Consider the following 17,215-nt stretch of genomic DNA (forward strand, 5'->3'; position numbering starts at 1 on the left):
CTAAGGATGCGTCCCAAATGGCACTTTATTCCCTGGTCAAAAGCCCTGGTTAAAAGTAGTGCAAAGTACTGCATGGGGAATAGGGTGCCCAATCCAGTCTCATAGCAAAACACATTATATGTTACTTTTCGTTAGGCCTACTATTTGTAATAGCAGTTGCACAATATAATACAAATTGTAAGACGTATAGTATCCTACGTCTTGGTCGCATTTGACCCGTTTAGTATGATATACTGTATTACGTTAGACTACTTCAGTATGATATGCTACGTTCAACTGCTTGAGTATGATATGCTGCGTTAGGTTAGGGGTTAGGAGTAAGGTCGAAGGGTTAGGGTTTGGGGAAGGGTTAGCTAACATGCTAAGTAGTTAAAAAGTAGCTAAAAAATATAGCAGGTGCTACTTAGCTGAAATGCTAAAGTTGTCCATGATGATATTCGGGATGGATTTTAGTCAAATATAATACGTTTGGCTCTCTGAGACCAGGCTGGGGTGCCATTTGACATACAGACAATGCTTGCCACATACTGTACAGCCTACAGTCCTCTCTTCCATGAAAACAGAACGTACAGTTACTGTAGATACGGTATAGTTTGCCCTGTAGTGAGAATCTTGTAAGCATTCAATCTGTCTCCCTATACGGTGTTTCAATCTTTTCGACAGTGCTCATTTTCCTCAAGAAAATTGCTTTCCGCTCCGGATACCGCTTTTAAAGTTAATGTCCGTGTTCACTGTTCAGGTCAAAGTAATAACCATTTACCAGATACTGTAGCAGTCATTTGTAGCTGTCTTCAAAGATATGACATGATGAAAGTGGATAACATATTTCATTATAAAGTATCAATTATTGCCTTGCTCTGGAAATGTCAGTTAGAACCAGTTCAAATGAATGTCTTTTGGCTAGTTTTTTTATGCTGCTATGAATGAGTGCTCTGTTGTGTTTTACTAGGAAACTGTACTCCTCATGGACACGCTTTTATTAGCTGTTGAGCAGCTTCCAATTTGCTGCTTTTTAGCCATTGGAAGTTCCTCTTCTGCTGATAATATCTGAGTCGCTGAGATAGATTCACTGTTTGTCAACTCTCTCTATAGACTTCTTATTAAAACACAACTCTCATCAATCTTAAATACCAATTGGTAATTATTTTCTTACATTTTATTTGCAAGTGTTTATGCTTAGTTAAACTCTTAGAAAACAACTTGAACTATTGATATTATACTAATTGTGTCTGTCATTTTCTACTCATTTTATTACAATGAAAAGCTGAATGAGAGTATTAGCTAGATGAGAACACTTGATTCAAATGTTAAGCTGTTTGTGCTTCAGTAGCCTTACTATTCAGTGCTTAGTTAACTAGGTTTGGCAGGAAACACACAAAGCTAAAGCCTACCCACAATATGCATGTTCTCTCTGCATTAGTGTACAGAAATGGCTAGTCTTATTGTTTACCAGTGCAATGGAGCAGGCTGATGCCCGCCTAGTGAGAATGCTCTCCATAAGCTTAGAAGACAAGGAGCTGTTTTTTGCTTGACTTCCTAAATGAGATGAGTTTAAATGAAATGACTGTGTTTGTGGTGCACTCAGTAGTAGTTCCACTCTGTTTGGGCTCATCACGCCCTATAGATTTCCTAGAGTTCCTCTGAGTTCTGCTTAGTTTTTTTTTCTCTGTTACTCAAAGGCATGTTTTCTTTTTCCTTTTAGTTTCTGGACATAAACTGGACAGGCCTCACAAATATGCTGGACATTCCAGGCTTGAAGTAAGTGACAACTGCACCCTGCTTCTTATTACTGTTGTGGTGTGGAACTGGCCTGGCCTATAATATAAGTGTTTTTAGGGAAATAAAGTCTTGGTATTGGTCTATTCAGAGGGCATGGACTATAGTTACAGGACATATTAATTGTATACTTGGCCCACATCCCAAATGGCAACCTCTACAAGTATTGCGCTAAGTACAGTGCCTTCAGAAAGTATTCACACCTTGACTTATTCCACATTTTGTTGTTACAGCCGGAATTTAAAATGTTGTGTCACTGGCCTACACACAATACCCCATCATGTCAAAGTGGAATCATGTATTTAGACATTTTTACAACAAATTGAATTAAAAATGAAACACTGAAATGTCTTGAGTCAATAAGTATTCAACCCTTTTGTTATGGCATGCCTACATACGTTCTAGGAGTAAAAATGTGCCTAACAAGTCGCATGAGTTGCATACGTGATTTTTGAATGACTACCTCATCTCTGTACCTCACACATACAATTATCTAAGTTCCCTCAGTTGAGCAGTGAATTTCAAACACAGATTAAACTACAAAGACCAGGGAGGTTTTTCAATGCATCGCAAAGAAGGGCACCTATTTGTAGGTTTAAAAAAAAGCAGACATTGAATATTCCTTTGAGCATGGTGAAGTTATTAATTACACTTTGGATGACGTATCAATACACCCAGTCAGTACAAAGATACAGGCGTCCTTCCTAACTCAGTTGCCAAAGAATAAGGAAACCGCTCAGGGATTTCACCATGAGGCCAATGGTGACATTAAACAGTTAGATTTTAATGGCTGTTATCGGAGAAAACTGAGGATGGATCAACAACTGTCGTGTCTTTACTATCATTAACTGAAGACTTATAGTTTTTTATCAAAGATTCTCTGTAATTAGTATTACGCGATTAGACTGATTTAATCATGTAAATGTAATTAACTAAAAAGTCGGGCACCAAGGAAAAATAGTTAGATTACAAAATTATAATTTCCTAAAATAACTTTTCAGATATTTTATCTGACCAATTGTTCTTCAAATTAATGAATTGTTTACTTAACCTCACGTTAGTCTCATTCCAAGCGTCGTAAATTGTTGGTTATCTGCACGAACCCAGTCTTCACTATGAGTCATCCATACATCAATTGTCTTAAATAATTGATTTATTACTAACTAAGTAATTCACAGAAATGCATAAACAAACAGTAAATATGGTTACATGAAATGATAGGAGAATGTGCCCTAGTGGGCTAAACCGGCATGGCGGCTTGTTAGACAAAAGGGGAAGAAGGGGTCGACTAAGTCACTACAGAGTGGTAATTATAAGAATTGAAATGCTAATCCTTTACGCATGAATGCTCACTCATTCGGGAACAATTGCAATCAATATATATATTTACACTCAGTGTGTCGTCTTGATCGCTGGTGAAAAGTTTGTTTCTTTTGTAGAATTGTCCATCTCTCTCCCTCTATTGGTTGTGGTTAGAGGGAATAGTTCAGAGTGTCATTAATTTGTTTCATTATAGACTGGTTGTTTCGGCAGTTGTCGTTCTTCGCGTTCAATGATACCGAATTCCTAGCTGCAGACTAGTAATTAATATCAAAGACTTGTTCTTATTCTGTCGGTATCGATAGTCTAAGAGTTTAACCACGTGGTATGGTTAAAAGATTCAGCAATGGTCTACAACCTTTGTACTCTCCTAATGGAAAAAAACATGGTCTGCAACCTTTAGCGATCTCATAATTGAGGTAAGCTCGGTCTGCTGATCGAAAACCCGAGTCGGGGTTTTATTCGGAAGGGCCGAAAAGGGCTGTCCCAGGATGTCTGACCCTAACTGGGCTCAGGGGTGGTCCTCTGAATTAGTTCAAATCAAAACAGAATTGTATTTTTCTTCATTAAACAGTCCAAAATCATTTTACACAATTATACAAACTGTATCATACTCACTCATTCATCTTATACAACAATTAGATGTAAACCTCATATCTGAGGCTATTATATAAACGGTGTTATGGTAATGTCGCCACACCGTCTCCCATGAGATTCCCCAAGTTGTGACAAATGGACCAGTTCGTAGCTGGATTCTTCATCGATCTTTTATACTTTCTCCGGAACATGAAATTTGTTGGTACCTCAAGTTCTGTTTTGTTCTCCATGAAAATCTGCTCTCTCTATACTGTGTGTCCATGAGGAGATCCTCAGGAATTTACGATGTCTCTCTGACCACAGCAACCTAGTTGAAGGAGGCAAGCGGAAGGCAGGAAGAGGGGGATGGGGCTTGCTATACACAGAGGCCAACGTCATGACACAACATTGTAGTTACTCCACACTACTAACCTAAATGACAGTGTGAAAAGAAGGAAGCATAAAGAGAATAAAACTATTCCAAAACATACATCCTGTTTGCAACAAGGCACTAAAACTGCAAAAATGTGGCAAAGAAATTAACTTTATGTCCAGAATAAAGTTGTGTTTGCGGCCAACATATCACTGAGTACCACTCTTCATATTTTTAAGCATGGTAAAATATATCTACTCAGTTGCACAAAATTTGTCTTCCGCATTTAACCAACCCCTCTGAATCAGAGATGTGTGGGGGGCTGCCTCAATCAACGTCCACGTCCTTGATGCCCGGAGAGCAGTTGTTGGGAGGGTTTAACTGCCTTGCTCAAGGATAGAACGGCATATTTTCCCATCTTACTGCCACAAGGATTCGAACAAGCAACCTTTCGGTTACTGTCCCAATGCTCTGAGCGCCAGGCTACCTGCCACATCATGTTTTGGATATGCTTGTCATCACCAAGGACTATAGAGTTTTTTTTAGGATGAAAAGAAACAGAATAGAGCTAAGCACAGGCTAAATTCTAGAGGGAAACCTGGTTCAGTCTGCTTTCCAACAGACAGTGGGAGACATTAACCTGTCAGTAGGACAATAAACACAAGGCCAAAAATACTGCTACCGAGTGGCGCAGTGGCCTAAGGCACTGCATCTTTGCAAGAGGCATCACTACCGCCCCTGGTTTGAATCCAGGTTGTATCACATCCGGCTGTGATTGGGAGTCCCTTAGGTCAGCGCACTATTGGCCCAGCGTCGTCCGGGTTTGGCCGGGGTAGGCCGTCATTGTAAATATGAATTTGTTCTTAACTGACTTGCCTAGTTAAATAAAGGTTACACAAGTTTTTTTAATACACTGGAGTTGCTTACCAAGACGACATTGAATGTTCCTGAGTAGCCTAGTTAGTTTTGTACAAATATTGTACAATCCAGGTGTGCAAAGCTCTAAGGTTGTGTCTACACCTGACACATACATGTGACTTCTGCTATCGGAATACAAAGATGGCATTGAAAAGACGGGTCTAGATGCACGAAAGTCACATTGTGGTCTGATTGTGTTCAGATCTGGCTGACCACTTCAGGAGGTGGTCAGGGATGCATTGTGTGCAGATTTCTCCTCAGTTTGGACACAATCAGGCTACCGAACGCGCGCACTGTGGGCGACGTCATCAGCACTCCTCCCACAAGTCTCCAGAAAACATGTGTTTTGGGACCGAGAGACGCCTTTTCGTTCTAACGTTGGAGTAAGTACAATCCTAGTATGTGGGGACCTGTTTGCTGGCCTCATAAATGCTAGCCAGCTAGCTAACATTTAGAAAAACAATTTTTAGTTGTGTTATCATATTTTGCCTATTCCACCGTTTTGTGGAATGCATACTGGCATTTGAATATAGTGTGAGAACGGACACAATGTGGACACGAATGTAAATGTAGATGCAGGACGTGTTCGGAATTCCATGATCAGAACTCCATCAGAATACAAAAGCTGCATGAACTTTCAAGTCTAGACACACAGCCTCATAGACTTACTTAGAAAGTCTCACTGCTGTATTCGCTGCCGAAGGTGATTTTAATATGCATTGACTCAGGGGTGTGAATACTTAATGTAAATTAGATTTCTGTATTTAATTTTCAATAAACTTTCACAAAATTCTAAGAACATGTTTCCACTTTGTCATTATAGGGTATTGTGTGTAGATGGGTAAAAAAAAATCTGAATGTGGAATAAGTGAAAGGGTATGATACACAGCTTATAGGCTAATATATTAGAGGCAACCATTTTTAATGTGTTCACCACTTACCAGGGATGAAGGGAGGAGGTAGAGGAGGAGGGGAAGATATCTATATCATGTAGTTCATTGTGCCAGTGAAAGGCTAAAAACTGATTTGGCTTAATAGGCTGTTTTGATTCAGCACGGGGCTGGCTCCAGTGCCAGGCATGAAAACAGCTCTGTCTCTCCTGTGACGACAACCAGGGTTGCAGCTCAAATGACAGCCTATATCCTTATATATTGCTTTACTTTTAACCGGGGCCTGGAATAGGGTAGCATTTGGGACACAAACAAGGCAAGACAAACAGACAGGAGGAAACATGAACATGAAGGCCTAATTGCTGTGGAGAGAGGGCCAGGTGGCAGCTTTTAGGGCCGGGAGGGAGGGAGGGAGGGAGGGAGTGATGGTAGTGCTGGTGAGGTAGCAATGTCAACACTTTCTCACCATTTTGAGGAAGTGTGTGTGTGGTAATAAACCATGGTAGGTATAAATGGCTAACACAGGCTGATCCACTCTTTCAGACCGAGCTGAAATCTGTGGGAGATGTGGAGGGGGAATGGTCATCATGGCTCTCTCTGGGTGTGTTCCAAATGACACCCTATTCCCTGTAAACAGTAGAGCACTACTTTTGACCAGGACCCATAGAGAATAGGGTACCATTTGGGATGTATGTAGCCCCTGTTGCTGTGTGTTAGAAGTAGTCGTCTGCCACTGTGAGGTCACAGCGCCATGAGGTCATGCATTAGCAGCTCTAAGCAAGGCAGCCATGTGGTGGATGGTGTGCTACTAGAGGAAAAGTAGCTATCACATAAACGCACAACTATTTGGACAGTGAAGCTAACATGTTTAATTGTGTGCAAGGGATATGGGACCAAATACTAAACTTTTGTCCAAATACTTGTGACTTTTTTAAATGGTGGGACTAGATGCATGCATAAAGTGCTTTAATTTCTAAACGGTAAAACCAATATGTATGAACATACTCATTACCCTAAAATGAAACCTGTACTGTCACCTAAAATGAAACATTCTATCTCAAATCTAAAATGCTGGAGTATACAGTCGTGGCCGAAAGTTTTGAGAATGACACATATTAATTTTCACAAAGTCTGCTGCCTCAGTTTGTATGATGGCAATTTGCATATACTCCATCATGTTATGAAGAGTGATCAGATGAATTGAAATTAATTGCAAAGTCCCTCTTTGCCATGCAAATGAACTGAATCCCCCAAAAACATTTCCACTGCATTTCAACCCTGCCACAAAAGGACCAGCTGACATGTCAGTTATTCTCTCGTTAACACAGGTGTGAGTGTTGACGAGGAGAAGGCTGGAGATCACTCTGTCATGCTGATTGAGTTTGAACAACAGACTGGAAGCTTCAAAAGGAGGGTGGTGCTTGGAATCATTGTTCTTCCTCTGTCAACCACGGTTACCTGCAAGGAAACACGTGCCGTCATTATTGCTTTGCACAAAAAGGGCTTCACAGGCAAGGATATTGCTGCCAGTAAGATTGCACCTAAATCAACCATTTATCGGATCATCAAGAACTTCAAGGAGAGCGGTTCAATTGTTGTGAAGAAGGCTTCAGGGCGCCCAAGAAAGTCCAGCAAGTGCCAGGACCGTCTCCTAAAGTTGATTCAGCTGCGGGATCGGGACACCACCAGTACAGAGTTTGCTCAGGAATAGCAGCAGGCAGGTGTGAGTGCATCTGCACGTACAGTGAGGCAAAGACTTTTGGAGGATGGCCTGGTGTCAAGAAGGGCAGCAAAGAAGCCACTTCTCTCCAGGAAAAACACCAAGGACAGACTGATATTCTGCAAAAGGTACAGGGATTGGACTGCTGAGGACTGGGGTAAAGTAATTTTCTCTGATGAATCCCCTTTCCGATTGTTTGGGGCATCCAGAAAAAAGCTTGTCCGGAGAAGACAAGGTGAGCGCTACCATCAGTCCTACGTCATGCCAACAGTAAAGCATCCTGAGACCATTCATGTGTGGGGTTGCTTCTCAGCCAAGGGAGTGGGCTCATTCACAGTTTTGCCTAAGAACACAGCCATGTATAAAAAATGGTACCAACACATCCTCCGGGAGCAACTTCTCCCAACCATCCAGGAACAGTTTGGTGACTGACAATGCCTTTTCCAGCATTATGGAGCACCTTGCCATAAGGCAAAAGTGATAACTAAGTGGCTCGGGGAACAAAACATTGTTTTTTTGGGGGGGGGGGTCCATGGCCAGGAAACTCCCCAGACCTTAATCCCATTGAGAACTTGTGGTCAATCCTCAAGAGGCAGGTGGGCAAACAAAAATCCGCAAATTCTGAGAAACTCCAAGAATTGATTATCCAAGAATGGGCTGCCATCAGTCAGGATGTGGCCCAGAAGTTAATTGACAGAATGCCAGGGCAGATTGCAGAGGTCTTGAAAAAGAAGGATCAACAATGCAAATATTGACTCTTTGCATCAACTTAATTTAATTGTCAATAAAAGCCTTTGACACTTATGAAATGCTTGTAATTATACTTCAGTATTCCAAAGTAACATCTGACAAAAATATCTAAAGACACTGAAGCAGAAAACTTTGTGAAAATTAATATTTGTGTCATTCTTTGTCATTTGTGTCATTCACGACTGTAGAGCCAAATACTGTATACAATTTTAGCTTCCCTGTCCAAATACATATGGAGGGGAGTGTACTGTACATCCACTCTGTACCCCAGAGCTAGCTTGTTTCAACATTTCACAACTCTAGTTCTGTTCAATAGCATTCTCATTTGGGGGTGTTTTAACCCGTTACACTCGTGGGAATTGACCTGTATGGATAGGGCTAAATGTAAATGTTTCCAACAGTAGAAATATGAACAGCGTAAGCATGGTAGCAATTGAAAAGAAACAGTTTGGAGGTTATGGGAAAATGATTAGACCAACATTGAGGTCAGAACAGTTCACCTGACACAAGACTGAATCCAAACACTACAATGTTGATTTTATGTGCATTTTCCGTTTACTGTACTTTTCGCCGCATTTGTTGATAACGAAATCTGAAAATACTCTGGATACATTCAGTAACATGATAAGAAAATTCCTGGAAAATTTGGTAGCTGCAATCCAAAACCGGTCCATTTATAAATTGCAATATGGGTCAGGTGGGCATCATTTGAAAGCTTGTTCTATTGCCAACATGACTAGCTAAGTTATAAATGAGTGCATTCAGGTGTGCCGTGGTGAATTATCTTCACAATAGACAAACAGGCTCATTCTGTTCAGAACAACCCAGGGTTTGACGCCATGTCATTTTGTAACTGTACATCAAACATAGTGATCATAAACATTAATACTGTACATGACATGAGTTTTATGATATGGAAATGTGAAATGCACATTTTAATTCATGTGTGTTTAGCTTGCTTGTATGACGTCAAAGCTGTATTTATTATGCTTGCCATCTTTCAAAATACATTGATTCCTTTTTAATTGACAGCGTTTCCCTCACTTGGACAATTTGGCAAAAGTTGCCCCATTAGCAGGAGGGATTGGGGCAACTTCTTGTCGTGTGCGGTGCTCAAGTTCAGAACGGCTTGTCAGTCAAAACCCATACAGCACTGTGAAGCACAGAGCCTGAGCTCTGATGTCATACATAGTTTGTTACTGTACAGCCACTGCGTTTCAATTTAGGCGCGTGTCAATGCCATTTTCAACCAGTATACGGGTACAGGTGTAAATGGCTACCTATAAAACGTATCTGCAAGTGATATATATTTTTTTGTAACCTTTATTTAACTAGGGAAGTCAGTTAAGAACAAATTCTTATTTTCAATGACGGCCTAGGAACAGTGGATTAACTGCCTTGTTCAGGGGCAGAACGACATATTTTTACCTTGTCAGCTCGGGGATTTGATCTTGCAACCTTTCGGTTACTGGCCAAACGCTCTAACCACTAGGCTACCTGCTGCCCCAATGCTCACTTATGCCAAACAAAATTGGGGTCAAATAAAAACAAAGACCAGTGGGAAACGTAAATACAGTTGTCCAGGTTATTCTCCCTGGAACATACTGTTAGAAGTGACCAACACGCCACACATACAGGATTGTCATTGTAGTGCAGTGGGCCATCCAGAAATGTGAATGCGGCAATTTGAATATACTTCATTCAATGAAGAGACATGTATAGGCCTGCATGGCTGTGGTGGTTTGGTAGATAATGTAGAAGCTGTGCCCTGATCAAGGTCCACAACTAACCAAATGAGTATGGTGTCTGGTGTGTCATTTTTGTTTTGGTATGAGACATTGTGGGTTTGAGAGACTCCGCCCTGTGAAATGTAGCCGTCCTCGTTTTACAGGTTTGAAGGAAACACCAGTGTGTGGGTGTTGAACCTGAAACCTGCCCAACCCTGCCTTACTCTGAGCTTTTCGTGTGGGTGTGTGTGTGTGTGTATGGTGTGTACAGACAGAGAGAGGGGGTTCTGTGTACAGGGCTCAGGTTTCCTCTGGTGGGATTTGCATCTCATTCTAACAGCAGGTACCTCCGGTCACCCGAGTGTTTGTGTAGTGTGTGTTTTGTGTAGTGTGTGTTTTGCTTTCTGGGAATGGAAGTTGTTGCTCCCACTTCCTCAGCACACACACACGCTCTGCGTCTAAAAAGTTCAATTGTAGTTTTGCTGAGTTTTTCCTACAAACGGACGAAAAAGAAAGGACTGAAATGCATAGTAACTTACATTTGTTACTAATTAGCTTTGTTGAACATGTATAGCAGCTGAACACCAGCAATGAATGAATTCCTTCTGCAGATAAACTCAGACGTGAAGGCTGGCCTCCACATATTTCCGATACACACGTTCTCACCAAAAACAACCTTTTATAGACGTAACAGAATATTGTAACCTAAGAGGAGTTATGAGGAAGGGATGGGGGAGGCTCTGCTGAACAATTCAACCCAGCTCTGAGGGACTAACACCCAACTGAGGGAATTCTCCATTCACTACAATGCTGCCATCTAGTGGGCATTAGAGAAACTGAACATTGAGTCTGGTTTGGATTCATCCTTTATAATAAGCTTAATCTTGGCTCTAGTTGAAATACATGTAGGCCTTGTTTAACTTGTGGTTGGGCTGCTCTCTAGAGTTCAGAGTGACAGTGCCCTTGGCTTCTGCTGTCACACATCGACTGAATCCCAAATGGCACCCTTTATCCTATATAGTGCACTAATTTTGATCCAGCCCCACAGGGCTCTGGTCAAAAGTAGTGCACTATAGGGAATAGGGTGCCAGTTGGGACACCAACATAGTGACCCCTCCCCCTACTCTCCACCTGCCAATAGAAGACCAGAATTGAATTGTATTTGCCTGAACCCCATAAACCATCCAACACCCCCCAATCTGCTGACAGAACTGTGATGATCCCTGTGATGACCTGTACACTGTTGTGTAGCCTCTTCTGCTTGGCCATCAGTCTCGAACGTCACCAGATCACTGTTAAGTGTCAGCGCTATAGGGCTACAAGACACTGAGTAGTGCACTAAATAGGGAATAGATTGCTTTTTGGTTGAAACAGGATGGAGGTATAATGAGCCTAACTAGATGATTTTTTTCTATCTGTATCTCCTGTCCTGTGTGTGTTATAGCCTGTGTCTCTTTATCCCCCGTTAGTGGCCTGTGTGATAACCTGATCCAGGACATCATCTACAGCTACCTGGTCCTGCCCAACCGCATCACCATTCCTCTGGTGGGAGAGGCTCAGCTCTCTCAGCTTCGCTTCCCAATACCTAAGGTAGGGAGGGACGGACGGACGATTCCCACTAATCACACACACTACGCTGAGTCTGAAAGCAAGACACACATTCCACTGTATGAAGCCAAACCTGATTAACGAATCGACAAATTTCCCACTGTTGTTTTGCTATGTTGAAATGCAATCCATCCCTTATGGCATTATTGAATTCCAATGTTGTTAATGTAATATATTAAATCACTATGAGATATGTATGAACTCAGTGATGTTGATCTCTCCTCCCAGGGCGTCCTGAGGATTCACTTCCTAGAGGCCCAGGACCTGTTAGCTAAGGATGTGTTCCTGGGAAGGATAATAAAGGGCAAGTCAGACCCATACGGGGTCCTTCACATCGGCAACCAGCTGTTTCGGAGCAAGGTGATCAAGAAGACCGTCAATCCCAAGTGGCACGAAGTCTATGAGGTAGAGAGAACATTTTTAAACATCCACAAAGTGGTTCAGGAAGATTTCTTAAGATAATTGTTATGTTGGGAAAGATTTATTTGGTCTTTGACAGTGTGAATGTGACCTTCAGGCTATGGTGTATGAAAACTCAGGACCACAGAACCTGGAGATAGAGCTGTTTGATGAGGACACTGACCAGGATGATTTCTTAGGAAGGTAAGTGATACATCCTAATCCTTTAGGATCCTTCCTGAGCCATCAAAGTCACTTGAACGTCATGCATGATTTCTGCTGTAGCACATAAAGCGATCGTGTATCAGCCACTCTCTCCAATGAACTCACAGCATGTGTATATTTGCCTTGCAGGTTATTGATAGATATCGCTGAACTTCAGAAGGAACAGAAAATTGATGAGGCAATGTGTATTTTGTTTTGACTCCTTTCTCAATAGAAACACTCAATTGTAAATATATGTGATCATCCAGCACACTGAATTCCTTCTGTTTCGTTCCAGTGGTTTGTCTTGGAGGAAGGGGATACCGGAAAGCTGCACTTAAAACTGGAGTGGCTGTCTCTGCATCCCACTCGTGAAAATCTTGATCAGGTACCGCCTTTTATCTACTTAGCACCCCATTCCCTATATAGTGCAATACTTCTGACCAGGACCCATAGGGAGTAGGGTGCCATTTGGGACACAGGTAGGTCAGTCTGTATGTTAATGAGTTTTCAGGCCTTCAGCTATAAGACACTTAACATGAACAGGTCTACATATTCCTCCATCCACTGGAGAGAGAGTAGATGAAGCATGTAGATTAGAGGGATAGATCAGGGAATCCACGAGGGAGTGCTCACCCTGTTTGAGCTCTGTAGTTCTTATTCTTATTGAGCTCTGTAGTTCTTATTCTTATTGAGCTCTGTAGTTCCATCCGTCCACTCCACAGGAGGTTGGTGGCACCTTAATTGGAGAGAACAGGCTCGTGGTAATATCTGGAGCGGTATTGGTGGAATGGCATCAAATCCATCAAACAGCATGGTTTCTACGTGTTTGGTGCCTTCCATTTGCTCCGTTCCAGACATTTTTATGTCCACTCATAGATCCCTGTAACACCAAATGGTACCCTGTTCCCTATATAGTGAATTACTTCACACCAGGGCCTATAGGGTTTTAGTCAAAAGTAGTGCACCAAATAGGGAATCATGTACCATTTGGGTCACAAACCGTGTTTCTCCAGTCCATTATGTCAGTGCTGATGAGACACATCGTTCTATGAGACACATCATTCTATGTTTGACCAACAGAACAGATTGCTCTTAATACAGTATATTGGACTAGTGTTCTGTCTAGGGGGAGTACATCAAGCTGTCTCACACTACAGTAACTACTGTGCTGACTATTTACTCTGTCCGTGTCCTCTCCCGCTCTCTCCCAGGTGCTGACCAGCAACAAGGTTGATAAAGGACAGGCTAATGCTGACCTGTCGTCTGCCCTGCTGGTGGTCTTCCTGGACTCGGCAAGGAGCCTCCCTGTAAGTCACTCCACCTGTGGTAAAGTCACTAGTAGAATAGGAAAAAGCACAAGACCTACTGCATGCTTAAGATTGATGAGCCGTTCTGCTTGGGCTAATGTGTAGCAGAGAAAAACATCACGCATTGGGACCGTTATAATTAGAACTCGGATGGGGAAACACACTACATTGCCTTACTGTATCTCCACACAACTTATTTGACCTGTTAGTTATGAGACGGCCATGTCACGTTTTCTGCTGGCCACAAAACATGATACTTTATTGTGCCAGTCTACCAGTCATGAGACGGTATGAACCACCCAGTTCACCCCAGCTTCTCCCACCTGCCTCCTCTTCCTCTGACTGCTCTCCTGCTTGATCTCCTTCCCTTCCCCTCTCATGATCATGTTAATATCCTCTACCTCTCTTCCCTCAGTCTGGTCACTCACACTAATAGTCTGCCAAAGTGATACATTATTGTACCTCAAGTTGTCTTTCTATTACACCTGTGAAATAACATAATTCGTTTTGGCTCTATTTGCATAAATGCATCGCATAGGCAAACCCTGCTTCACACGTCTCTTTTTAGACTCCTTCTCTTTGCTTTCTTCTCTCCGTTTCCCCCCTCCTCTGAAGAGTGTGTTCAAGGGGAACTTGGGTTCTGGATACTTTAAAAGAGCGGAGAGCTTCGGGCCTAGTCTTTAGTGAGAATACTGCCTCTCTCTATAGGACCTTATATGTGAGTCCTCTGGCATATTGCATCCTAGTTTTATTTTGCCACAGTGGGATTTTTTGGTACTGACGATTGAAACACAGTAACTACTTGTGGCCAATAAGCATGTTGATTGTCATATGACTGATTTATGCATGAATGAAGTTCTTATTAAAAAAGTATATTTTGACAGTTGTTAGGTTCTAATTTTTCAGAGTAAATAACCCACGGACACTAGAGAAGCTTTAACTAAGTTTATTCTTCCCAAAGGTTCTGTTCAGCTGAAAACAGACAGCTAAAGACTTCAGACTTCACGGTTTATATACATCCTACTTAAAACACTCCCTCTCTCCAATCATTAGTTTATGCCCAAGAGAAAGAAGGTAACCAGATACTAACCCTGATTACTCCTTTAAGGGGAACTGACCTCACCCGTCACTTCCTAATCCACAGATATCCATCTGTCTTCCCTATATCAACACATCGGTCTCCTCTCCTCCATCAAACACATTCCAAAGCCTTCTGGCTTTTTACAGATTATTTTCTATTTAAGGCTTTGTTTCTATCATTTATTTAATATCTCAATGTTCAAAGTTTAGCCGATTCCAACACAGTAATGCTGTCAGTCATGATTATGGGCATGCCTTGTATAAGATATCTAAACAAAAGAAAGGGGCTTGTTAGCGAGACCTCTCTGTGGATTGCTTTCCCTCCATCCCGCTCACCCAGCCATTCCTAGCCCGTTGGTGAGTTGTTGCCTCGGCAACAAACACTCTCACTAGAGGGCAGCATTTGATCGTCTCCACAGTTTACATGGGACTCTCACCCTGCCCAGCCTCTCTTAAAGTCCAGACATAATTGATCTCAGAGCATCTCCCGACTCCAATATCCTCTAACGCACACCTCCCAAATCAAATAAAACCACAGTTCTTAGTCTAAAATCCTTTAAACTGAGCCTGTCATCATTGAAATGACTTGTCAAGACCAGTGGTGTCTGGTACCACTTTAAATCGGAGGATGATCTCATTGTAATGGATGGAATGGAATAAATGGAATGTTAGCGAACACTTCGAACACATTACTATGAGCCGTCCTCACCTCACCAGCCACCATTGACGCTAACTATGTAGTCAACAACAAGAATGTAATTTGTAACAACAACCCAGAATGAATAGGTAATATTATACAGAATGCAAGGATATTATGCAAAGTACTGAATGTAATGCTTCACACTGGATAAACATTTAATTTGTTAATTCATGTAGATGAATTTGTTGCTAGAAATTATATCTGTGTTGTATGAAAGTACTCATCAAGAGATTGACTCTATTCCATTTACCCATCGAGATAATACAGTATCTGGAATGACATAGATGTACACTAAACAAAAATAAACGCAACATGCGTTAATGTTCATATAAAGGAAATCCACCAATTGAAATAAATAAATGAGGCCCTAATCTATGGATTTCACATGACCTGGGAATACAGATCTGGGGTGTGGATCAGAAAACCAGTCAGTATCTGGTGTGACCACTATTTGCCTCATGCAGCGCGACACATCTCCTTCGCAGAATGTTGATCAAGCTGTTGATTATGGCCTGTGGGATGTTGTCCCACTCCTCTTCATAGCATTTTGCGAAGTTGCTGGATATTGACAGGAACTGGAACACACTGTTGTACACGTCGATCCAGAGCATCCCAAACTTGCTCAATGAGTGACATGGTGAGTATGCAGGCCATTGAAGAACTGGGACATTTTCAGCTTCCAGGAATTGTGAGTAGATCTTTGCGATATAGGGCTGTGCATTATCATGCTGAAACATGAGGTTATGGCAGTGGAAGAATGGCACGACAATGGGCCTCAGGATCTTATCACAGTATCTCTGTGCATTCAATTTGCCATCGACGCAATTGTGTCCGTTGTCCATAGCTTATGCCTGCCCATACCATAACCCCGCCTCCACCATGGGGCACTCTTGTCACAACATTGACAGTAAACCGCTCAAGCAAACCGCTCAAGACCCTGGTGAGGACGTAGATGAGCTTTCCTGAAACGGTTTCTGACAGTTTCATCAGATGTTTGGGTGGCTGGTCTCAAGACGATTCCGCAAGTGAAGAAGCCTGATTTGAAGTTCCTGGATTGGGATGGTTTCACGTGGTCTGCTGTTGTGAGGCCGGTTTTATGGTAGAGAAATGAGCGTTAAATGATCTTGCAACAGCTCTGCTGGACATTCCTGCAGTCACAGCATGCCAATTTCACGTGCCCTCAAAACCTGAGACTTCTGTGGCATTGTGTTGTGTGACAAAAGCGCAATCCTTTAGAATTCAACCATGACGGTTTGAAGAAGGCCTCAGTCAGTAAGGCCATCGAGGTAATGTAACAACAATGCATGCAGAGCCAGCCAGACAGACAGTGAGGAGGACTAGAGGCCCTGTTTGAGCGTCTTAGAAAGCACCATTCCCGTAGCACAGTAAGACTGGTGAAAGACATGGAGTCGAAGCTATGTTTTCATCTGTCCACTCACTTACAGATGCATTCTTAAGGTATTGTAACAGGGCCTAGACACACACTGCAGTTGGCCCTGTGACCAGAGAATAACACTTTAGTAGTGGAACCAAATACAACCATGTTGTTTGGCTGGGTGTGTTATCTGTTAGGACATGGATTTGTATTGATCCTTTTCCTGAGTACCAATCTGTTGATTATTATGAAGTAGTAAGCAATTTGTAAAAGTGGAAAGCAATTCAGTTGATTAGACTAGCATAGACTGTATTGATTGTTTATATTCCAGTGAGTAATATTGCTTACAAGTTGTTTCCCACTCATATATTCCTACAGGAGCATTCAAAATGCCTTGCATGTTGTTTTGGGTTCCTTGTTTTGTGTTATTAATTAACACACCCCAAACTGTTTGGACTTAAACTGCCTTCCATGCACCGTATTCTAATA

At 42.0% G+C, this 17,215-nt stretch overlaps 1 protein-coding gene across 3 annotated transcripts in view; it reads left to right on the plus strand.

Moving 5' to 3' along the window:
- The window catches only part of LOC110530264 (extended synaptotagmin-2), a 60,413-nt gene that overhangs the window by 25,898 nt on the left and 17,300 nt on the right, over positions 1–17,215 (plus strand). For all 3 annotated transcript variants that reach the window (XM_021613179.2, XM_021613180.2, XM_021613181.2), the window contains exons 8-14: positions 1,703–1,758; positions 11,520–11,640; positions 11,887–12,063; positions 12,176–12,261; positions 12,412–12,460; positions 12,560–12,649; positions 13,476–13,571. In XM_021613179.2, coding sequence (XP_021468854.2) covers positions 1,703–1,758; positions 11,520–11,640; positions 11,887–12,063; positions 12,176–12,261; positions 12,412–12,460; positions 12,560–12,649; positions 13,476–13,571 — 675 coding nt within the window. The remainder of the gene's footprint in view (positions 1–1,702; positions 1,759–11,519; positions 11,641–11,886; positions 12,064–12,175; positions 12,262–12,411; positions 12,461–12,559; positions 12,650–13,475; positions 13,572–17,215) is intronic.

Source organism: Oncorhynchus mykiss, chromosome 8, assembly GCF_013265735.2.
Source record: "Oncorhynchus mykiss isolate Arlee chromosome 8, USDA_OmykA_1.1, whole genome shotgun sequence".
NCBI lineage: Eukaryota > Metazoa > Chordata > Actinopteri > Salmoniformes > Salmonidae > Oncorhynchus > Oncorhynchus mykiss.